Below are 25,564 nucleotides of genomic sequence, written 5' to 3' on the forward strand. Positions count from 1 at the left end.
ATGTAATTCAGAGACAGGGTCATTTTCTTTTCAGGTCAAAATAGTACAACACTTGTGTTGTAAAAGCACTGCTGAATTTTGAAAAAGTGCCTCTCAATTTTGGAGCATGGAGAATAAGATTCTAGATGAAGAACGATAGTCATGTATTCATCCTTTTTTAATTATTTATTAAGGATTTTTTCATAGAAAAAATACTGTTAGAAATAACAATAATTCCGTGTGGTACTGGTTTGTATAGACATTTTCGAAATATAAAAGAAAAAACAATGCAGGATTATAGAAAAGTAATTTTGTTATAGCATTCTCTGTAATGTTTCCATTGTACATTGAACCTTGGAGATTTTCTGCTGAATTGATTTATCCTGCAAAAAAAGTAGAATAAGGGAGACAATAATAAAAATCTCATTAGAAAAGGCATAATTTAGGGCTCAAACAGAATCTAAGTGGCATATTTCCAAATAGCACATGTATATTAACATCTCAGAGTATAGGTCCAGATTTACAGTCCTAATACGACCATAGATTGTGTTGCTGCATGTGATTAACATAAGTGTGTAAGTATCTGGCACAAATATTACTGAGCTATATCAGTAATAATTTAGTGGAAATAGCATTCTGAATGCCTTAGATATACATTATGACTGTGTATATAGATTAAATATCACGTTACATTGAAAGGAAGCTAACCACTCTATTTTTAATTCTTTGCATGGTCCATTTCATTTGTTTTTCTTTGTTGGTTTGTTAATTTGAGTATAAATATGCTGTAAAACCAATAATGAAAGTTCTGAGCAACTTTCCAGTACACTTGTTAAGGTTATTTGTACATATAATTGTTTTTGAGGCAGTATTTGTCTCCCCTTTGCTATGCTCTGCACTGCTATTCTGACTACTCTATTAAAAGAGATACCACTGGAAAGCTAATATTCATAAAGCTCAGAATTATGGAAAGACCTTCTCCCATAAAGTAACTGAAAACTCAGGTCCCAAGCATTCCAGATAATAGATTCAATACATCTGCCAGTATTGAGTTTCCGTCCAGACAAGACATCATTTCCCTAAATGCCTTCCACACATCTATAATTTTCATTCTTTAGGCTTATGGCACACAGAGAGTTTAGTTACCCACACAAAACTGCCTCTCTTGCAGACAATAAAACACATGAAAATACCTCTGTATTGGGGATTATGGAAATCATCATGCCCAAACCAGCTGAATTGAGTTATTGAGAAAAAATGCTTCCTTACACATTTTCAACTGATTATGTACTTTGAACAGCTGGTTTGGACAGGGATTCCTGGCACCGCCAGTGCAAAACTATTTTCAGGGACAAGGGGGCTTATAGCTTATCAAGTACATTGTTTTAATTACTATTCTGTATGGTATAAAAAAAATTACACATAGTTAAAGGGTCGCATGAACACTTATACACAGTTGGGAGACCCATCACTGCGCACACATACTTCCTACTATTAGGAACAGAGCTAGTCTGTCTTCTAAGTCTGACTGTACAGACACGCACTGTTCATTAAAAAAGAAACAGAAATGGGCTGTATTCCTCCATAATCTCCTCACAGCCTGTATGCTGTGTAACCCTAATCTCCCTTATATTAGACACAGTGAGTCCCCTGATTCTTTATTAAATAATATTATGTTACACTTGCCTGATAACCATAATCTGTATAATGCTATAAACATGTAATAGCATTCCACAGAAAATACAAAAGTTAAATAGAGAACCAACAAGGCAGAAAAGAGTAAAGGTACTCATCAGAAGAGAGGGAGGACAATAGAGATGGATAAATAAAATAAACAAAAGTCAGAGTAACATTACACGTGGAGAGAGGGAACCAACCTCATTATCGCCATTCTCATATTTTGACATGTTTATAAACTGAAGCTGAAGATTCTGATGCTTTTTGTGCAGTTTTGCAAGCTCTGTGTGGGGGTCTAGTAAACCCTGAGAGATGGGCAAACAAAAAGAGTGAGAGGAGCTGAAAATGCATGCAAAGGAACCATTTATGTCATTAGTTGGATACAACACAACAAAATTGCAATAACGTATGCAACAATTCATATTCTCTACCACTGCAATATTTGGTGATTTTTCTTTGCAATGTGAGATACATAATGATTGAACAACCTAGAAAATCAACAACCTTTTTTTCCTCACCAATTATTAAGATTTACTTTTATGAATTTTACCCAAACCCAAAAAGAATAAATATTTGTTGTTACTCTACTAAGTGAGGAATGGTTAGAAGAATAACAGCAATTTTGTTCTTAAAGTTCTTAAAAAGGGTACTACAGGTATGGGATCACTTATCCGGAAACCTGTTATCCAGAGAGCTCTGAATCAGAAGAAAGGAAAGCCCGCCTCCCATAGACTCCATTTTAATCAAATAATTCAGAATTTTAAAACTGATTTCCCTTTTCGCTGTTGTAATAAAACAGAACCTTGTAATTGATCCCAACTAAGATATAAATAATCCTTATTGGATGCAAAATAAACCTATTGGGTTTAATTAGTGTTTTATTAGTAGACTTAAGTTATGGAGATCTAAATTACAGAAAGACCCTTTATCCGGAATACCCTTGGTCCCGAGCATTCTGGATAACAGGTCCTATACCTGTACTTTAAAGGCTCAAAACATCACTGAAAGCAGCTCAGTCTTACCAGCTTCTTTTAGATAAACTACAATACCTAGGAGCAGATTTTTGTTAAAGGAAAGAGATATGCTCTGTCTATGTAAAGCACTAGCAACCACAGGTAGGGATCACATATGAAAGCTTGCATCCATGTTTATGACCACACCTGAAATTCCCAAGAAGCAGAGCTTTGCCATTTAAATAAATAGTAAGCAAATTCAGGAACTGTAGGTGATTTTGACTGCTATAGTTCTCAGACTGCAGCATGGTGGAAAAGAGAACTAGTTAGCCAAAAGATCTTAGGATCAGAGTCTTACCAAATAAAGTCTATGGCAGGAGAACACAAATAAAAGAGACCAAGCTGCTGTCTTTAAAAATGACTAAGATATTTTTTGGGTTAATGAAAGCCCCATACTTTGATCTATCATTTATTCTGGGTACCCCTACCAGCTATTTTGTAGAATATCTAGGGCAGTAATTGTTAACTTTGAATCTTAAGCTAAATAACGTAGTAGTATGGGGCACACAATTTCTGATGGCAGCCTTAGGTGGAAGAACTGGACATCTAAGAGACTAAAGATCACTTAAACTGCACTTGACACTGCTTTAATAACACAACCACTTATATGGTACATAGATAGTACCTGGAGTTTAACACGAAGGTAACAGCCCTCAGACACTTTTTCTGTAGCCCAGCCAACAGGGTCCTCCCTGAACTGAGAAGCATCTTGCAACATATGGACTTGGATGGGTCCAGAGTGAGACAGAGTCGGCAAATGTGAGTGAAATGACTGAAGAGCATTGAGATGTTCTTCCATGGAGCAGAAAATATGAACTAATAAGAAAACAGAAAGGTAAATAAAGCTTGGTTTTAAGTACAAAAAACTGTGTTGCATTTGTGTAGAAGCATGGCTCTTGTTTTTGCAGCAAATAGAGTCTGTGGCAGTAGCATTTTAAGAGGCAAAAACACATCAGTTGTCTTGTAGTTCCCCTTAGGCTCCTCTCACATTGCTTACAGGTGAGAGCAGAGCTGGGGCCTGGGGCTACAATACAATACGTCGTATCACACAGACATATGTCTGCCAGTTCAAAATTTGAAGAGGTATTCAGCAGTATATTTTCCTTTAACATTTCATGTTTGTAAAATCACTCCCATTATTGTATGTCCATGTGTCCTGCCTCCCAACATGCATCAGTTAAAGGACCAGTAACATCAAAAAAGTACACTATTTTTTTACATTTAAAAATAATTAAACCCTTCCTCCCAACCCCTGGCCTCCTCCATCAGCCTTTTGCTACACTACTACTGAATAGTACTTGCTTGTATGCAGTCAAATGCCAATCTGTACTCACCCTCTGGTCGTGCCTTAGTCATGTGATAGTCGCTTCGCAGACTGCGCACAGTTCTAATGACTGACTGCACAAAATCAAACTGTTGCACTTCTTCTGGGTACCTCCAATGAGCCTGCAACAAATATGAGCAGGAGGCTATAATTTTTTTACTTACAGATGGGGGTTATGTAGTAAAATGGCAAAACTGTGCCTGGTCGAACAAACAAAAATCAATTAGATGTTTGCCATATTTATGGAAAAGGGCAAACTGCTTTCAACTCCTAATTGACAAAAAGAGCAACTTTTCTGGTTATTCTGGCAAGCCTATAAAATATGACAATGTACACAGACAACAATGAAATTACAGAATGTTCATTTGGATTTAAGAACTATTAACTTTGGACCTAGATAACTTGATATCTAGATATGAGAACTCACTAGTTTTGTTTAGCCTAAAAGCCCCAAATAACTTGCAACAATTAGAAATATCCATTTACAGCAATTAACCAGTACCCCAAAGAACAAGAGATAAATAGCCTTGTAGCAGTGTTAACTAACACTGCTACTTTTAAAACGTTTTGTATATAAATGGGCTATTTTGACAAAAGACAAAACTAAACTGGGTCATAAGGCAACCCAGTTATCTGCTTTGGTTAACTGATTTTACAAGAGAACCAAAACATATTTTGGAATCCCACAAATGGACTTATGGTTATAGAATTTAGTGTGCAGTTTGATTTGGTTATCTTAAAGCACAAACTGTAGCATTATTATGGGGCACTATAAAGCACTAATTTCTACTATTAAATAAAAAGATTCACTGATCATATAAATGAGGGCACACAGTCACATACAATGCTATAACTGGTCTCCTTTTAATTGTGTACTTATTATTGGGATACTAACTCCAAATCAGAGACTAAGGTCATATTACCCCCCACAACCTGATTTGCTGAGGACGACAGGGAATGCTTTCTTTCTTATTTGGGAATATTATTTTTATATAGTATTGAATTATTTCTGTTTGATATCTAATAAGACCTATTATTATATCTACAGAAGTTTAAAATGTTTTTGTTTTATTTAAAAAGCATTTGATCCCTGAACTTCCTTAAAAGAAAAGTGCCAGTACTAAATGTTTACATCAAGTCTTTAGGACACAAATCTAGGAAACCACTTAATTCCAAAGAAAACTATGATTATTTTCTAAATTAAACAAAGGAAAGCCCATATAAAGGCCAGAGCCATCTGACCAACCAATGGTTTTCACAAGATCCCCCCTACTTTCTATACTACAGTGATGTCACAGTAGAGACTACATCAAATAAGAGAATTTACACTCACCATCTGGCTAGGTGTGGGATACTGGGCAACACAGATGCTTGGTGCACAATTCACAGAGGCTGAAGGAAACCGCTGCCACAGCTCTTCACATAAAAAAGGAGTAAAGGGGGCGAGAAGACGAAGGACAATCTCTGCTCCCCAGTACAAAGTCTGTTGTGCATCACTGCCATGTGGCCCTTTTAAGATAGGCTTTACTGCTTCCTTAAAGGAAAAATATAAAATCAGTTGAGGTATGGGGCATCAAGAAGGTTGATTTATATCACAGACTGTAACAAGAGAAAGGTTTCATACCTGTAATGGGAGCAGGCAAGTGTCTGTAACACACATGATTATAAGCAAAGCCCAATTATCTTTCAAATAGTTTTAACAGTCATCTAAGATATTGCAGAAAAATACCCACAGGGCTTGCATTTGGATGAATGCACTGACCAAGCACAATACACACAGATTAACTTATTGTACAGCGCTGCGGAATATGTTGGCGCTTTATAAATAAATGTTAATAATAATAATTAACTCCTCCTCTGAGGAGCTCAGTTCCAGTAATTTCTTAAAATATCATTACAGATATCAGCACTCCAAATAGGCAACACCATACAGGGCACTTAATGCTGTTCTTCTTTTTCATATTCAAAAAGACATTATAAAATGGCAAAAAAAACATATTGGGTAAATAGTTGCAGGCAGCTAGTGTCAGGAAGTTTTGATGAAAGATATTGGATAAGGTACTAGAAATGAGCTAATATGCAATAAAAGGAGAATTTGTGTTATTCACAGTTTAATCTCTTTCTCCTCAATGACTTGGGGACACAGGGACAGTGGGGTATAGCTTCCACCTGGAGACAGGAAACTAGGGAACTCCTCCCTCTCTAGCTATACCCCTCAGTGTAGCCAACTTAGGCTCAGTTTTGCACAACAAAGGAGGTAAACCAGGAAAATGTAACCACAATTAGAACATGGCAGTAGGCACAAGGTGATTTCCACTTCTAAAGGAGGGAAGCCCTCTGTCCCCCCAAGCCACTGAGGAGAAAAAGATAATGGTGAGTAACACAAAATCTCCTTTCTCTCACAATACCTTGGGGAACACCGGAAAAGCGAGGACATGCTGAAGCTGTCCCCTGGATGCAGGAAGGAAGCGGAGGCAAAATTAGACAACCTCTGCCTGCAGAACTTGATGAAGGAATAAATAGAGGACCAAACTGGCAGCTTTGCACAGTTGCTCTGCTGAGGCCTGATTTCTGAACACCCAGGAAGTACTGACGGATCTGGCATGTGCTTTTATCGGTTGGGGAGCTGGTCTGCCCTTGGCTTTGTAGGCTTTCCGAATTGTTTCAATGAGGCTGTCCTTGTGAGAGCATGTATTGCGTCCAATGAGTGGAGAGTGACTTTCTTCAGGGATTTTGAACTGGGGCAAGAAGAGGAAATGATAATACTACCTTGTCCCTGTGAAAAATGAGAAAAGAAGGTTTTTGCAAGAGGGTGCATCCAGTTGCAAAACACACCATGCTGATGAGATTGCCAGAAGGAAAACACACCTTCCATGTGGGCCAGCAAAGAGGGATAGAAGATACTGGCTCAATGGGGGTCCTAAAGTGCTCTCAGGCAGACAAGGATGCCGAAAGGATGGCATAATATGCGTGGCACCCTGCATAAAGGTCTTGTTGGGAGATGTACACATTGTAGGAATCAGAGCAGTCCTTGGTGTCCAGGCTAATCCTGGACAATAAGCTGGCTGTGTTGAGGGGTATAGCTAGATGCGGAGGGGTTTTGTAATCTTGTTCCCTAGTTGCCCTGCCTCCTACAAGTAGAAGCAATACCCCACTATCCCTGTGTCCTCCAAGCTATTGTGAGAGAAATTAACATCATAGCCTTAAAAGGACAGTAATTAATTGTAATTACCCCTCATTTAATAAACACAGAAGATAAAATTATCCAAATGAATTTGAAAAGTAAAAGTGGGTTGCAGCAACCTTTGTTTGCTTTAACAACTTTCCCCTATTTCTTCAAACTCACCACATAGAAGTCACAGTAGCTCTGCACCCAAAATGTCTGGATGGCTCCTGTTGCTCCATGAAGTTCATAAGCCTGAAACCTTCTCTCACATTCTTCTGTCAAAAGACGCAAGTGATCTAGTAACCAGCGATCCATGGGGCCCTGAGGTTTGAACTACAATAGAAAAAAATAGTTTTTAATGACCAAAGGTTTTTCTGTGCTACAGTGATGGCTTGGCATACACAAGCCATTAGGAGCATATCAGGAGAAGATCCACTCGCTTGGCGATCTCGCCAAACGAGCGGATCTTACAGTGTATGGCCACCTTTAGAGTGTAACAGCGAGTAATCTTCTTTTCCAAGGCAGTTAAATGAATATAGCCATTTATGCTTCTAACAATAAGTTTAAGGTTATTATGTAAGAAGTCTGTTTTCCAAAACCATATTATTGTTGACAGTAACAAGATTATTTTTTATTAACGTATTAATAATAACGTCAAAATATGCAATCAAAATTACTTAGCTATTCAAATGTGTAAAAATAGAATATACAGTTTTAATAAACAAGAAAGTAAGACGGAAGGATAGTAAAAGGTTATTTTATTGCTGCAAAATTCGAACTTACCTCTTCCACAGGAATAGGTGAGAAGCTTTCCCCAAGAGAAGAGAGGGTAAATTTAATCCCATTCCAGATTTTATTACAAAAATGGCGGACAGCAAGAACAGATGGCACATCTAGATTTATATCATCCCCTGAAAATAAAGCAAAAAAAAAATGGAACTGTACAGTTGAGAAAAATAAGCAACCATCAAAAGAGTCCTTGGATAAGCCATGTTTGTTTGTTGTTAATATACATATATATATATAGGCACCCAAGGTCTCCCCCTCTGCCACTCTACCATCTGGTACCTATATAGAAAACACAGAACTGATTGTATATAAAACATTAATGTTTATACAAACAATAGTGGTACAAAAAAAACCTAATTGTGAAATTTCCTCTCTAATACAAAAGACACCCTTGTGTATTAAAAAGCATTGTAGGAAAATAAAAAGCCTGCCTTCATAATAGACATACTCTCGTTCCATTTTGTAACTTACTACTTCCTCTAATTCCATGATTTTCTTTGTGCTTAATATACATATAGGTTTACCTTGTACCTTGTAGGAACAAAGGGCAAATCGCAAAGCATCTGTGCCACACTCAGGAATCCCACGAGGAAAAGCCTTTAACTGCACCAATATAAACATATTACAGTATTAAGAACATAAAAAACTCCTTGTGTGCATTTTTATAATGTATGTGGATAGAAGGATAGAAATGTTTCTCTTACCAACCCAGCCTCTGCAACTTTCAGCTCTCGAGGATCTAAATTGCCATCTTGCAACCTATTCTGCAATTCCTATGGAAAGACACAGAAAGACATCTGCTTGAGTAGTGCTGTCCAACATCTGTGGTACCAAGGGCCAGGAGGGCCTTTAAAAGAAGACCGCTACTTTTTTTTTTTTATATATTCACCTCCCACAGGCAGCATAGGGCATGCAGAGTATGGCACACTCAGGCAGCATAGGGCAGGCAGAGTATGGCACACACAGGTAGCATAGGGCAGGCAGAGTATGGCACAGGCAATGTAGCGCAGGGCAGTATGGAAGGAGACAGGGAAACCTATCATGTCTATGCAAGTAACTGATCATGACTCCAAGATGAACAGTTTGTACTGTACTGTATCCATTGACATAATGCTGGTGCTGCTCCTACTGTCTGTCTGAGGTGTGAACAGGTAAACAACGAGGGCATTTACAGAGCCTTACAGATATTAGAAATACAGAGGCTTACAGGTGTGAACAGTACAGGGTCTTACAGCTTCAATCTAAGGTGTAAACAATTCAGGGGCCAGTTAATCTCAATATGGATAACATTTAAAAATTAAACAAAGGTAAGCAAAGGTAAACAAATGTAAGTACAGCAGCCAGACAGATGGGGGCCCATGGGCTGCCAGTTGGACAGCATTGTGCTTGACAATATTTGGCCCAAGCCTGTTTGTGTTTTCAAGTTTTACTTATGAATGTAAAGTATCCATGTAATAGATTCCTGTAAATGCAACACTGGTTATTCAAGTGTGTGCAATAAAGTGATATATAGACCTCTAGTAGGTATGCTACAGGCAAGAAATTGCCACCACTTTTATGTAGGACAGTGATATATAGCAACATGTACCTCTAGTGATATTCCAGTTATCACATCTAATGGATCAATCACATTTCCTAAAGATTTGCTCATTTTCCTTCCATGAGCATCTCGAACCATAGAATGCAGAAATACCTACAAATAAAAACAAATATTAAAGAGGAGAAGAATGATGGTCTCATTTTGACTGATACTCATTAATGAGATTAAAAAAATAGACAAATAGACAAGTTCGGGCAGGCACATACGCAGTAGTGAGAAACCTGAACAGCGCTTTCACTCTACTGTGCATGGCCATGCCTGTAAAAAGAAGAGAAAGAGGAAAAAAAATTGCACCAAAAAAACTTTTTTATTTTACAGCCAATAGATTAGCTACATTAGTGCAAGCTAGAATGTTATATTTATTCTGCAGAAAACTTTATCATACCTGAGTAAACAACCCTAGAAGCTCTCTCAGTTTAAGATAGCAGCTGCCATTTTAGCTTGGTCTAAGTGGTTTCCGTGCCGCAGCTTTAGCTGCTGGTAGCTCAGATTATACAAAGTTGGGAGGGGGAGCAAATTCTGATGTGAAGGGGAGCAGGAGACGGGAGAAGGAGAGGGGCTAGAGGAGCAAACTGAGCCAGCTCTTGCCCATGCCCTAAGGAATTTTTCTGAAAACAGGAAGTCTGATAACAAAAAACATGTGTACACAAAAGAAGGAAAAAAAAATATTTTTATAGATGATTCAGTGCAGCTTTTCTGTGAGTGCTTATGGCTATATTTACATAGACCTTTCTGATAAAGCTTACTTAGTTTTTACCTTTCCTTCTCTTTAAATTACGTAGGAAATAAAAAATTTTTGTGCTTATAATGCAGCACCATAATTACCTCTTTGAATGGTAACTTCCCAGTTAGATGCTCTCCCAACATTACCATTCGAGCCACCCAGAAGAAAAGTAAATCACTACCAGTCTCCAAGAGAGAGTTTGGGTAAAAATCCTTCAGGTCACTTGTCTGTTCCAAAAAAAACTCAGAAAGTAATTAACTCATCTTTTTTACTTAAACAAACAAACAAAAAAAACCACACCCACAAAAAAGACAAAAATAAATTTCATATACAAGATAAATTTTCTGAGGAAAAACAAGAGATCTAACTCTGCCTCATAAAACCTACTGACAGACCCTAGACAGTATTCTCATTTTAATGAATAACAAATCAAATAGTAAAATGTGGTTCTCTGTGATGTTTTTGCATCACATCACTAATGGTAAATGTTGTAAGATGTAAAGTTTTCCCTGATCTAGCCTGACCATGGAAACCAGATATTTGCTTCAAAAAGATGATCTGTAACAGCTGTCTCCTGACTTGGACTTGTAGTGCCATCGTACTTAGCCATGTGGGAACAGGGACAACTTTGCATGTAGGTGTTTATAGGATTGGAAGGAAATGATTGGAAAGCTCTCATGTTACTTAGCTCCACGAGAGAGCTGTGGCTTAGATCCAAAGTCAATTACATGGATATCAAGTTGAAGACGGGCAGGTGTGAGCACTTGTCCTTTGTTAAGACAAGAGGAGTTCAATACCTGTTGCTGCTGTGGTAATATCATGTAATACCATGTAACTGATATAAAATTCAGACAGATATTCCAAAACTGTACATTGAGGTTTACAAGTTGTAAATTCTGTGCTTGTTTTGATAAATGAAAATTATTATACAACTTACATTTTCTGGCCAGCCCAGCATAGCAAATGGGAAAAGGGCAGATGAAAACCATGTATCCAGAACATCTTCATCTGATAAATGAAATATAAGTTGGCGGTTACTCATTTAAAAGTGTAATTTAAGTCAGGGATAACTGATTAATTCAGTGGCAATTTTAAGTATACTACATTAAAATATTTAGGCCAACAAAAAAGAGCCACACTATGTGCCACCATGAAAAAGTTTTTTGCGGTGCCAGAATTTTGCTTGTTAAAATTACCAAAAGTTGCTATTTGTGGGGTGCTGCTGCCTGAGCCAAAGTTCTCACCCTGTCACATCCTGAACATTACATTAGGTAAGCTTTTGTGGTGAGACAAATAGGGAACTGAGTAAGGTGCTAAGTAGTAATCTCACCCCTCTTCACGGAAAGATCCTTTTCTGGCCTTCTTAGTTTTTTGGAAGCTTTTTTTTTGGCTTCAGATTCATTATGAGCCACTACCCAAATTTCTTCTTGCTCATCACGTATATCCTAGAGATAAATGCCAATAACAGGTGATAGATGATCATTTCATTAATTGCTTCTATCTTTAAGATAAACCACAACTTTATAGCTATATTTCCCCTTGAATTATAAGCACTTGGCTTGTCCAGGTGTAGAAGCCCATAGCAACCAACAAGATATAGTATTTCCTCTTAAACAGGTGTGCTTTCTGCTGAGTAGTTGCTACAGGTCAATAGATATGTGGCAAACTTTGTACCTTTTATAAACCAACCTGATTTCATCTGATCATAGCTATAGATATGTGGCAAACTTTGTACCTTTTATAAACCAACAGCAATAATTTATGCATAATAGACAGAGAGACACAAACCCACAGTGGGTAGTTTAAATCACTCTCAGGGAAGATTACACACAAAGTTAGGATTATGTGTGCCTGTGAGAGTGCTTATCTATTACTCCCAACTAACTATATGGGTGAGCAAGAGAAAAGAAGCACCATAACAATATTTAATGATTAGTACCTATAATACATAAATGATTAAAAATACAATAAAAAAAAGTACTGTTCTTATAATGGCTTTTTAAATAATGCATTTTCTATCCTACAAACATTATAAACTGCATCAAAGTTGTAGATATTTAGAAGCATTTAGAGGCTGGTCTTTTTTATAATATATCCTGCTTGTGTTAATATGTCAGCCACATAAATATGTCTTAAAGGAGAAGGAAAGTGTTACGGACTGTATGCTTAAGAGCCCAGAAACTGCCAGGAATAACCCCTTAGGTAAAGCAGGAGAGCCCAGCCGACCCCGCTGTTCACAGATGCCCTTTTGGGCCCCCGGGCTTTCTGCGGCGGGATAGACAGGGATCCTACTTACGGCCAAGGTTATTCCCCAAACACGGTACAGAAGGGATCAGACAGAATCAAAGTCGAGGTCAGGCAAAGGTCAGTGGCAGGCAGTAAAGGATCATAAACCAGAAGTCAGGCAAGAAATCAGAAGCAGTAAATCTGATGGAACAGGAGCTTAGCTAGGAACCAGGAAGTCAGGACCAGCTTGGGCAAGAAAAACAGGCAAAGTAGCACTTTTGAATTTGGCGGCAAACATGACATCAGCGTGCAGTGCACAAATGCGCCAACCCAATTGTGCATGCATGCGCTTGCCAGTGCACACCGGAGCACAACAAAGAGGGGTGCGCGCAGCAGCACGCTGTACCGGAGGAGGCCAGGGACTGGCGCGCCAGAACGTATCGACGCAAACCGGTCTCCCGGTGCTTCTTACAGAAAGTCATTTTGGCATTTTACTGCCAATAGATTCACCACATTAGTGCCACCTAGAACAATATATTTATCCTGCAGAAACCATTAACATACCTGAGTAAAGCGCCCTAGAAGCTTTCTCCATTTGCTTAAGACAGCAGCTGCCATTTTAAATAGCTTCCAGTTTGCAGTCTAGCATATAGAGGGGGAGGGAGTTCTTAGCATTCTTGTGGGAGGTGGGAGCAGGAGAGGGGAGAGGAGAGAGCTGCGCAGATACTGGCCACTGGAATTAAGGATTTTTCTGAGAGAGGAAGTCAGACACCCCAACAATGTTTACAAAAAAAAAGGAGACAAGAAATCCTGTGTTTCTTTTGATAGAGGAGCTTTTTAGTGAGTGCCTATGGCTGTATTTACATTAGACATTAGATATTTCTGATAAAACTTAGTTTTTACTTTTCCTTCTCTTTTAATATTACCTTGTCTGACTGTGCCTCTGACACTGCCACATGGTAAGCTGGAATCTGATGTCCCCACCAAAGTTGTCGTGATACACACCAATCACTTGAATGAAAAGATGCAATTAACAGATACTGTAGGCTTGACATGCATTTCAAGGAGAGGGTCTAAGTCTAATTCTAGATATGTAATTCTAATATTTGAGGCTCTTCTACTGCACTAAGCCATAATGCAACGATTAAGCTTTTTTTTCTTTTAGAAGATTTTTATATTCTTTACAAATTGCAAAAGCAAAGATGTGAGCCCACAGACAAAAGGGTGTCCAGCAATTAAAAACTGCCTTGAGAAAAGTGTTACTTACAGGGTTCCATCAACCTTCTAGACCTGTGAGCCACATTCTAAATGTAAAATGTTTTGGGGAGCTACACAAGCATGAAGCACCCTTTTTTGTGGCCACTTGGAGCAATATTAAAGTGGGTGATGAGCTACATGTTGTTCACAAACCCCTGGTTGAGGGTTGATGTTTTTTAATGTTGCAAATACATGCAGATCTGACTAGCACCTAGTAAAAAAAGGACACTTTTACTGAAGCAATCAGCAAAGTCATTCACACAAATATAGGAAACATTTTGCAAATTTCAGGTTACATTTGCACCAGTAAAGGCAAGTTGTGGTGCATAATATTGTGCAGAGGGCCACTATTATACTGCAATTCTGAAAATGCTGCGAAGTAGGTAAAAAAAAGTGGTCCTTAACAGCATGCTTATACAAACTCCAATTTAAGCTTTTGTTTTGACTTTGTTTTGTTCTAAAATTTGAATTGTATAAAATTTAATAAATATAGATTACTTCCAAAATTATATCTATTGGAATCTGCTTATTGTAACAATGTATTCCACCTCTATGTTGCCTTATGAAAAATGACAATAATGATGCCTTGCTTTCAAGTAGAAGGAAACCTTGTAATAAAAATGTAAATGTACTCTATATATGCCCTCTATTATCACAAACCTGATGTTTGAGAGCCAGTGGTTCCAGTTCTTCTGGTGAAAAGAAGGGATAATCTTCAGCTGTCCTACGTTTACAGCCTAGTGTAGAAAGAAAGCAAATGGAAAATAACGAAAAGATCTGATAAGGAAGACCAGGAAATAAAAGGGTGCCTAAACTACCTCTCACCTCTAGAGCCTTTTGTGCCATCTTCTTGCAACTCACAAACCACTGCCTCTTTAACAGCTGCTCAATTACATCACCAGAGCGGCTGAAAGAGTGAGAGCAATTTTTCATTGGTATCAAAGATTATGCCCAGGAAACTGCTATAATCATTACACATCTTTATGTAATTTCTCTTCATTATATGTCTTTTGCTATATGGATATCGAGAGTAAATATATGTGGATTGCCATCTTTTGCTCACCTGCATACTGGAAGCACCATGGCATGCTCATAGTCACCTCTGTAAAGACCCTTTTCTTTCAGAGCACTTAGTATCTGCTCCCTGGCATCAAATCTTTTCACACCCTAAAGGGGAATGGGACCAAATAAAACAGAAGATATGTAGGAAAAGGTATACATACAAATAAAAAAAAGATAACTTCTGAAAAACAAAATAAAGATGATAGCAAGAGAGAGATATACAAGGAAAAGCCATGACACAGGGTGAAAATTTAAGATGGTAAGAACATAATAATTGAGAATGAAAGACAAAAAATAGGGTGAAAAGTGTAGGTAAACGGAAATAAAGAGGTAGAAATGAAAGAAAAATAAGAACAGATATTACAATGCAGTGGGGATTGCACGATGCTGGAAAGCAATCATTTGAAAACAGGAAATAAAAGAAATTGGTGTTTTGAACCTGAATCCATTCTCCACTGTTCTCTGTCATTAAGCCATCCTCTCCAATCACTGATACCACTGGCAAATCCAGGCTTTGTGCCATCTCAAAATCTGCCAGGCTGTGGGCAGGAGTAACCTTCACTGCTCCTACAGTTCAAAAGAATTATCAAATAGGATGTTGTGTTTTATCTTCCTAGTAAAAGCAAGGTCTGTGATTGTCAGAATCATCTGCATCTCTGTTGCGAGTTATTTTCTTACAACAGATTTAAATCAGTAAGATCTAAATCAGAATAGTCTAAAGCTGGCCCCGTGTGCGGGATCAGAATTTCCGTCCAGATCATTTTTCGTACCATGGCAATCATTTGTAAGTTGATCGGCCAGGTTAGAAAATTTTGTTCAGATGATGAAAATCCTGTGCATGTATTGTGTATCTGATATGAAATCTTTGGGTGGCCTAAGATGGAAGTCACTTTTGTACAATTGGTGTCTGCCAACTATTTCATGTTAAGAACATCCTCCAATTTGCAATATTTAGGTCTTTACCCTACAGATTCAGTCTGAATGTTAGCTTTAGATCATTGCATTTAAATGTATGATTGATTTTGCTGTGTTGTTTTTGCCGCTGCTACCAAAGCCACATTGAATGATGTCTTTCTGGGCAAGCTTCTGCAATTCATTAGTTCTCAATCTACCCATTCTTTACTAAATGACGAGACTAGCACCTACGGGTGGGCGATATCGGGGAACATGTGGGCTAATTCGATCGTTTGGCCCTGGGGCCAAACAATCAAATTATCACAACGAGTATAAGCAAAGTCGGTCCGGGGACGAGCCAACGTGGTCCCCGATCCGACTAGATTTTTTAACCTGCCCTATTGAGCCAGATATTGGTCAGGCAGGCCCATCGGTAGTGCCCATACACGGGCCAATTAGCTCCCGAATCGGTCTAAGGGACCAATATCGGCAGCTAGAATCGGCCTGTGTAAGGGGGGCCTTTACAGAGAACTTTTAAAGGATTCTGTAAGCAAAGTTCATCTGTTCTAACTACACAATAACAGGTAAAGCCAAGAAGGCCCTGCATGTGTACATAAACTGGATCACTAGGGGGGAGAGTCAATGCACCATAAATCTCTGGCCCTATTGACCTGTATAGAATAGATAGCATAGACTCAAAGTAACAATTGAGAAAGCAAACCCCACCAGCTTGCAGTCATGGCTCAGGTGTAGAAGCATAGCATAACATACAATTTTTCTACTTTTACAAAGCATAATACCCATTTTAAGTCCATTAATTTTATTGTTTGAAGGTATGTCACTAGTTTCCATATCATGCTGAACTATGGAGCAATTATTGCAGTTCATTGTTTATGAGCACAAATTTACTGCACTGCTATTGTAACATTATTTGTTTAAATAAGTGCATCTACCGATCTTCAATTCAAACTAACATTATTTTTGAATTATGTACGCACCAGTTCCAAAGTCTGGGTTCACAAAATCATGAGTTACAACAGGTATCAGCTGCCCTGTGAAAGGATGGTGAAGTCTTGTTCCATGGAATCTCTAGGATTGGAGAAAAAAGTTGTTTGTTTAAGAATTTAACACCATACCATTATGGTTTAACTTGACTGATAAGACATATGACAATCATACTGTACATACAAAGTTGAAACCTCCTCATAATAATCTATTTTATTAAGTAGCCTTTTTTACTGTAAAAACGTTATGACTACCTAATGCATCAGAATAAAATTCATTTTGCAATTTACAAATATTAAATTCCTGTTTAAAAACATGCTGCCATTAACAACTGATCCTCAAAACAGTTAATTTGTTTACTAAAGGACCACAAAGTAGCTGTGTAATCCTTGCATCTCAAGGCATGTCAAACATGATCAACATTATCCCCATATTACCATTTATATATGGTGTATGCTTCTGCATGCAACATCACCAATTAAAAATAAATTGCTACAGTTTGTTGAAGTACCCTGTTCTTGGTAAAAATTAATGAGACTGACCAAATATCTTGGGTCATTAGGATGAACAGCCACTGCAGTATCCCCCAACATCGTTTCTGGTCGAGTTGTAGATACAATGATCTCATCATCTGTAGGACACAGACAAAAATAGAAGGAAGAAAGAGTATATTAAAAAGTTATGAGACAGAGAGGAATGATCAAACAATATACCATATTACCTCCTCCTTCAGTAACATAGGCAAAGCTGAATAGAAGTCCAAAGGGGATTTTCCTTTCATAACCTGGGACAGAAATATATGTCTTTCCAGTCAACTGCCGACTGTCTACCTGCATTGAAGATTGCACATGTTACTGAAAAATAACAGTTGGAGGTCTGACAGGTGACCACACTTAATAGATTCTAAATAACACAGTTGTAATAGAGACAGAAAAAAAAATCAAAACAATCAAAATACAGATATACATTGACTGATACGTTGATACAAGATAATGTATAGAAACTCTTACAGGAAGCCCATGTCCCATACAGCCCATTTTAAGCAAATAATCCTAAAAACAGTAAACAAACCCAACAGGATTGTTATGCAGCTTAATAAACATTATGCACAAGGCACTGTTTTATTATTGCAGAATGGAAATAGTTAAAGGGGAACTGTTGAGAAAATCATGGAAATACATTTCTAAATTACCATTGCTAAAATGATCAAGATAATCTTTAGTATACCCCTCAGCAATCTGTCTCTTTTCATTCTCTCTTCATGCAGGAATCAGAGTTAGATTCCGACTGACAGATAACTGAAAGGCAGTTAGCTCTAATGCACCGTCTAGATCAGTGATTCCCAACCAGTGGCTCGTGAGCAACATGTTGCCCACCACTCCCCTTGATGTTGCTCCAAGTGGCCTCAACATAGGCACCCATTTTTAAATTTCTCTCTTGGAGACAAGATTTGGAGATGCAATTTTACTCCAAGCAGAGCCTTCTGCAGGCCAGCAGGCCACATGGAGCTACCAAATAGTCAATCACAGCCCTAATTTGGTACCCCCAAAGGATCCCAGGATCCCTGGTCTAGACAAACAGAACATTCAATAATGATGTATTAGAACTATCAATCAAACCCTGATTTCGAGAGAGAGAGAGAGAGATTACCAAGAAGAGGATAGTGGAGAATAACTTTATTTGAGAAATGATAAAGAATTCAAATTCATTATATTACAATATTACACATTTATTTTCATAAGATTTTTCATTTTTATTATAGTTCCCCATTAGTTTGGTCTTTTTTCCCTGCAATAATAAAACTGTACAATGACATTGATGTTAACTAAGCTACTTAAATCTATATTTGTGGCAAAAAAATGTCAGTGGGTTAATTTGATGTTTAAATATTTTTGGAGCCTTAAGGTTTGGCAATTCAAATGACAGAAAAAAACCTTATCCTCAGGTCCAAGCATTCCAGAAAATAGACTGCATCCCTGGTGAACAACCCCTGGTAAAGAGTCCTACACTGCTGCCTAAGGCAAAGTTTTCACACTAACTAATAGCAGGAGCAGCACTGGTAGCAATATAACTGGGGCAAGATTAGCAACCCTCTGCCTGTAAGCCTATATGCTGCTGCAGCCACTACAAACATCATAGAACATTTACATTTCTCCACATATATTGGCCTATGTAAATATTAAGGTAAATGTGTAATTTCCTTATTGTATCTAACTTCTCAGGTGTTGCCAATTCTACCTGTAGTCTAGAACCTGAGGTTACTGCTTTACAAAAGGCCTCCCATTGTTCTACCCTGTCTTCTCACCTACCTTACTTTTCTTCAAAGTCTTCCTGTGCATTGGTTTTTCCTGTACAACCATTTGTTGTAAGAAACATCATTTGTCCCTTCTACTAACGTTAAAGGGGACCTGTCACCCTAAGAAATACCTTAAAATTATTTTCTATATTGTTAGTTGAGCAAAATAAACTTCACTTACTCTAATATAAATAATATAAATTTTGTTTCCTTCCGTTTTGGAATTACACAATCACAGCAAGCAGGCAGGCGCCATTTTGTGGACCCTGTTATGAAGGCAAGCTGTGTATCATACCAAAATCTTGTTTATGTGCCAGAATGGGGGACCAGATGCCCAGGCCCATGCACTGGCTACACAATTAAATGATGATGAGGGAGAAAGTGAGATGTGCAGTGACATCTAGGTAGTGCTGAACAGAAAGCTAAAGTTATTGTCTGCCCCTTCTTTATGCCTAAGGCATAGAGGCGGGGCAAGCAGCATATGATTGATAGCTGGGATTTTTAAATGGCTTTATAATGGGTTTGGATGTGTTAATATTAAAATGAATTTGGGTTTCATGTTTAATTTGGAAAGGACTTTTATTATACAACTTTTACATGTCTGGGTGACAGGTCCACTTAGAGCTAAATTGTCAGGTATGCAGGTAATAACAAAATAATTCTTTACCCTTATGATTCGGCATTAACATTACTATGTCCGGGCATCTTCAAAGGAGCGCAATCAATATTTTCAGTCCTGCCCAATGGGCGAGATGACCAATATCTAAGACTTTTAATGATATTGGTTGCCTCATTTCCCACCATAGAGAGTGGGGGACCACTTATAAAAGGTGTTTATGAAGTCAACAGAGCCCCTAAAAAAATGATAGCGAGTTAACCTCTATGTCAGATATTGCAGAGCGCAGGGCACAGGACCAATTCACCAGACGCAGGTGCCGATACACTAAACCATCATTATGCAGGCGGACAAATGCTTCAGATACAGCACGAGAGAACATCTAGAAAAGATGTGACAGAAAAAAGGGTGTTGAAAAGATACTATTTTCCTGTAGGATAATGAAAATTACATGGATAGTACCTTATTAATAACATATTTATAACAGTTATGGTTCTGTCATTTTCATGCAGTATTGCACAGGTCATCTGATATTAAGTACATTTGGCAGCAACCCTGTACCTAACATGAGGTACACCAATGCTGTAGACTTGTTTGCATTTTCCTATGTAAAACAACTAATATAAATGTAAAAGTCTGCCTTTTCTAACAGAGTGAGGAACATACCTTGTCCATTGTAAAGCAGCATCTATCCCAGTCAAGAGAGGCACCTAGGGATCTTAGCTGATGGTAAATTATGTCACCTTTCCTTAGTATAAAAGAAGCATTATAATCACCATAAAAATAGTTTCTATTTCTGCTTGAAAAAATGCAAACATTTAAAAATGGCCACCTATAGCACCCTCACCAACAAATGCTTCCCCACAATCTATTTACAATCTGTTTACAAAATTAAGTATGTCATATGTGGCATTTACTAATTTAGGTAAATATTATTTCTTGTATAACAAGTAATTACTTACTCTTCTTTCCACTTCCAAACTTCTTTTAAAAATTCCTCTCTACTAAAATCATGGCGTAGGAGACCCTTTTCCTTCAACAGTTTCTTTTCAACCACAGCCTGCAGAGAAAGGGCCCAGTCATGCACAAGCCATTATGCAGCAGATAAGAATCATAAGGGTAATAAAACTATACCTGGGTGGCAATTCCAGCATGATCTGACCCAGGGACCCAAAGCACCTTGTGGCCCAGCATCCTTTTCCTGACAAGGTTATACGATAAGATAAGATAAGATAAGAAAGGCAAAGTAGAACTGCAGACAATGCAGACAGTGTACAGCAATTTAGCAGCTATTTAGTTATGCCAGACCTACCCAGATGCTAATGTGGCACTTTGTGTCACCAATCCACCAATATACATCAAGTGAAGCAGACTTTGTCCCATGGAGAGATTAGTTTCCTGCAAAAGTTCTCTGCTACCATGGGTAATTAATGTCTCTGAAATGCCTTTCCACCGGCAACAAAGTGAATCACTGATGGAGAGGCCTACACAGCGCTTCAGTCTTCAGAAATCATGCAACGTTTCCTCCTTCACGAGACTTCAGAAAACCGAAGAGATACATTGGCCTTTCCACCAGCAATTCCAATTTTTGCCGGTGGAAAGGCATTTTCAGAGAAATTAGTCACCCGTGGTAGCATAGACAAATCAAGGGCGACTAATCTCTCGGTGGGACATTACTCTTAGACAAAGCCTGCTTCAAATTAAGTATTTTAACATATTGGTGGCACAAAGTGAATTACAGCAACAACTGCACCCACCCATGGGGCTTTATAAAATAATAAAATAGCACCACTGTTTTAGTGAATACATGCACTTGCATCACAATTAGACTTCTCTACATTAATTAGAATTTTAGATTAATAGGCACTGCCAGCTTGCAACTAGAAGATGCTATTACCATCGAACAAGTGAATCCTCAATGGCTACAGTAAGTGCATGTCCAATGTGAAGGGAGCCTGTGACATTTGGTGGAGGTATGCAAAGTGAGTAGGTCTCTGATCCATTGTGAGGCTGCTGACTCTACAATTACAGAAAAACAGTTTAATTTGAGAAAGCTTGGTTTTCTGTATAGTATTTTGCTTTTACACAGTATTGTGGTGCAAATTTGCCAGTTTCAGATACCAATGACAGCAAATAGGCAATTTTTTTAAAAAAGGTCTGCCTGCACGTCCGATAGGCTGCCATAGGTTACTGCACATATGAGCTATTTAAGATCAGTGTCATGCAATAATAGAGACAGCACAATATGTTTTTATATATTTTTACGGGCACTCTGGTAAAATGCAATGTGAAGTAAACTAACACACATACAGCATGCTTCACAACTTGCATACAAAAGCAAAAGAACCAATCAATGCACACTGTGTGACCCCCTGATTTTGTAATAATTTAGTAGGTGCAAGTGCTAACATTTTCAATTACAGGGGTTTTAGTTACCAGGTTATGATCATATAATTGTCACCAGTGGTATGGTGGCGTGGAGATTTTATGGCCATAACCTTGAAACTAAAAACTTGCTGTATCATTGATAAAATGATCAATGGGATCAATCCCCTCTATGTCTATATATGTCTGTAGTAAATCTAGCCAGATAAGTCATACTTCCATGCTCACACAACCCTCCTTATATATTAATTCTTCACTACTTACCTGGTACTCTGGCTTGAAAAAACCCTGTCTTACCCACCACGGATACCAAGCAGCTTCAACATAACGAGGACTGTATGAATGTGGTAAAGGAACTGAGATATCTGAAAACAAAAATGAATACAGAGAACTGAATGTTTAGTAAGACCACAAAAAAAACGCATAAATTCTGTGTATTAGGCACTCACTGGTGAGAGTAGATCACTAGCAATGTTGAGTGAAAAGTAAGAAGGATATTATATGAATACAGATCCATACCTCCCAACACTTGGAAAATGGAAAGAGGGACAAAAAGAAATGGTGCGCATAGCGCAGGAAAAATGTTTTGACCACGGCCATTTTCGCAATCACACCCCCTAAATACCACTCCAATTTTACAAAATTTGGCAGGTTATTTAAAGTTTGAACACATTTCTGGGGGTTTTGGGGTCATGTTTTATGTGTTATTACAGTTTTGCTAAAAAAATTGCCCTTTAAGCTGCAAGTCTCAGTTTCCCCAAGAGACCTGGTTAGCTTATTAGTTACAGTTGTATCTCAGTGCAGATGTAGCTTGTTAACTTTCTGGGCTCTCAGCCAAAAGACACTTTTTAATTAAATTTGTATCTTTTTCAGCGTTCAGTGCAGGAGATCAAAGGGAAACGAGGGACTTTTCAGTAACAAACCCGGGACTGCGGGTCGAGCTGTTAAAAGAGGGACTGTCCCTCAAGAATCAGGACAGTTGGGAGGTATGCATTAGGTAATGCGCACTCCATACATAAAACAATTATTAAAATAGACTCTACTTTCTACCACCTTTCTTTTTTCCTGGCTCCGTCACTGCTTCATATTCTAGCACTATCTTCTCTTTCCAGTTTTGGCCTTTGACATGGGGTACCTGTTGTGGGATGGCAAAGTTTCAAGTAATAAATCTAGAACATGAGAAGTTTTTTTACATAACACTGTGTGTTTCTGCTAACCTGAAGTTTCAACTTACTACACATATAAAGAAACATTTGGCAAAACTGACCTACTCTGGTTTACAGTACTATTGAGCCCTCAAATGGTAGTGTTGCTGAGGTACCTTAGTAGATACAGGAATAGCCATTTAAAAAAGCTTTTCATGAACTGACATCTAAAGCGATATATTAAAAACAGTGACCTTTTTTTTACCTGTTCAGCAACCTCATCCAACAAATTCTGTTTTCGTTGTTGACGCTCAGCACGTCTGGCTCTTTCTCTACTTCCAGCAACTCCCCTACGGGACAATGTGGACACCACATTTTGGCTGGGGTTAGAAAAGAGGCGTTGCATAAGTGGAAACCTGAGTATAGAAAAAAAGAAAATGTTTATTTTAATGTAATCCTGTGCATGATACTGGAATACCTCTACCTAAAACAGACCACTGCACACTTTGGGGCCCATTCATTAAAGCACAATGACCACGATTGCAAAAAATTCCTATTTTTTCGAAAGATTAGAACATTTCGTAATAACCACCCTAATGTCGTTAAAATTACGCAATTTTTTCGCGTTTTGCATAAATTTGCACAAAAAAGTTGTATTTTTCACAATGAATATGAACATTTCGGAATTCATTCAAGCTTTGGTATCGTGGCTATCTTTTGGCCAGGTTGGAGCTGCAGAGTGCCGTTGAGCCCTATGGGAGGCTTCCAAAATCATGCATTGAAGTTTCAAAGTCAGAAAGGTTTTTGCGCCCTTTACTATCGTTCAGATACGAACTGACAGATAGGCCTTTGGCCTAAGTGCAGCTACATAAAAAATGCAAAAGCAGGCGTTTTAGGCCAGATCTTTGCTTTGTGTAGTTGCACTAAGTCCAAAGTAGTGCCTGTCAGTGCAGCTACAATACACCACATGTGACTGTGGCTTTAGGGCTCTGGCACACCGGCGAACATGTAAGTCGCCGGCGGGATGGCAGACGCGGCGGCGCGATTTCGCGCAAATCGCCGAAAAAGACTTGCGAGTCTTTTTCGGAGATTTCCTGAAATCGCCCCACCGCGTCTGTCATCCCGCCGGCGACTTACATGTTCGCCGGTGGGATGGCAGGGGTAGGCAACTCGGGGAGATTAGTCGCCCGCGAACAGGGAGTTTTGCCACAGGCGACTAATCTCCCCGTGTGCCAGAGCCCTTATCGGCGCAAAGTGGCCCTTTCAAAGAATGTTATCACCCCCATAGACTTATTTGCATGATAGCATCATTTTAACATAATATATCCATTAGATAGGTGGTATGTTAAATAAGGGGATAATTCACCTCTAAAGTTAATATTTAGAACTTATATGCATGATATCATCATTTTAATATATATTAGATATGCAGTATATCAAATAAGGAGATACTTTACCATGAAGGTAACTTTAGAAACTTCAGTTCTTTATTTTTTACAGTTTTCAAATTTATATGTTTCCTTTTTTAATTATTGCTCCTTTTTATTACTTATCTTTCTATTCGGACATATCCTATTCTAGTCTTTCATTTAAGTCACTGCCTGGTTGCTATGGTAAGTTGCTCCCTAACAAACAGATAGCTGCTAAAATTCCAAAATGTAAAGCTACTAACCAAAAAGCTATACAATTTTTTTCAAACTGTCCTTGGCTACATCATAATAAAAGTGACTTTATTCATTAATCATTGCTGTAAATTGATGACATCTCTCACTACCAACAGTGCCCTACGTAAACTTGTTTGGCAGAGTCCCTGGCTGCCCCTAACCATGTGTGATATGACGTCTCACCAGCACGCCAGCCTTATCCCGCACTGCCGCTTATCACTAATCACGTTAAACACAAGGTGGCTGTACCGTCATACAGTGACCTCTGCAGCAAATTCTAACTGTAATAGATAAACACCGTATAGTGATATATTATAACATACTACCCAGCAGTCCCGCTCTTCCCGGGACAGTCCTATTTTTCATAACACAGCCCACACTCCCGTATCGCTGTTTAAATGTCAAGATCCTCAGTTATAGCAGGCCGGCTGTCCAGTGATTCCCAACTCTCGCGAGATGAGACTATGACGTCACGAATACGGAGCGTATAAGAGCCTATACTTAGTTCCATCGAATAAGAATAGTAGTCGAGGCATAGTGGAAATGGAGTTGTGCAGTAGTTTTGACTGTCTGCTTATGGATTCTACTTTTGTAAGGGAACAACAAATCTAAGCGATTTCAGTTGTTTTTGTCGCAATTGTCTGCAATCTCCGCTCCCAATTTTAAATAGTAACTAATTGTTTTCTTTATTCACTGGTACTCCCCTTGAGCCAGGCAACTAAAAAGAAACATTTGGGGGGGT

The 25,564-nt window shown here is 38.4% G+C and overlaps 1 protein-coding gene across 2 annotated transcripts; it reads right to left on the reverse strand.

Moving 5' to 3' along the window:
- Positions 1-138: 138 nt before the first annotated feature.
- Positions 139-25,284, reverse strand: vars2 (valyl-tRNA synthetase 2, mitochondrial). 2 transcript variants are annotated; one of them, XM_002940950.5, is made up of 30 exons: positions 25,149-25,284; positions 23,424-23,574; positions 23,067-23,148; positions 22,278-22,378; positions 21,526-21,647; positions 20,763-20,829; positions 20,591-20,688; positions 20,295-20,376; positions 19,891-20,010; positions 17,438-17,546; positions 17,259-17,347; positions 16,710-16,800; positions 15,257-15,384; positions 14,819-14,922; positions 14,581-14,662; positions 14,416-14,492; positions 13,425-13,509; positions 11,603-11,717; positions 11,210-11,280; positions 10,374-10,499; positions 9,537-9,641; positions 8,653-8,721; positions 8,473-8,551; positions 7,943-8,070; positions 7,340-7,492; positions 5,327-5,527; positions 4,004-4,115; positions 3,295-3,485; positions 1,857-1,961; positions 139-362 (listed from the first exon to the last, which is right to left on the reverse strand). In XM_002940950.5, exons 2-30 carry the CDS (start codon positions 23,562-23,564, stop codon positions 294-296), a joined length of 3,102 nt encoding a protein of 1,033 aa, XP_002940996.3. In that variant the 5' UTR covers positions 23,565-23,574; positions 25,149-25,284; the 3' UTR covers positions 139-293. The 2 variants fall into 2 exon arrangements, with proteins under 2 accessions (XP_002940996.3, XP_004917090.2); XM_004917033.4 differs by having other exon boundaries at positions 25,146-25,284.
- Between the last annotated feature and the right edge of the window lie 280 nt (positions 25,285-25,564).

Source organism: Xenopus tropicalis, chromosome 8, assembly GCF_000004195.4.
Source record: "Xenopus tropicalis strain Nigerian chromosome 8, UCB_Xtro_10.0, whole genome shotgun sequence".
NCBI lineage: Eukaryota > Metazoa > Chordata > Amphibia > Anura > Pipidae > Xenopus > Xenopus tropicalis.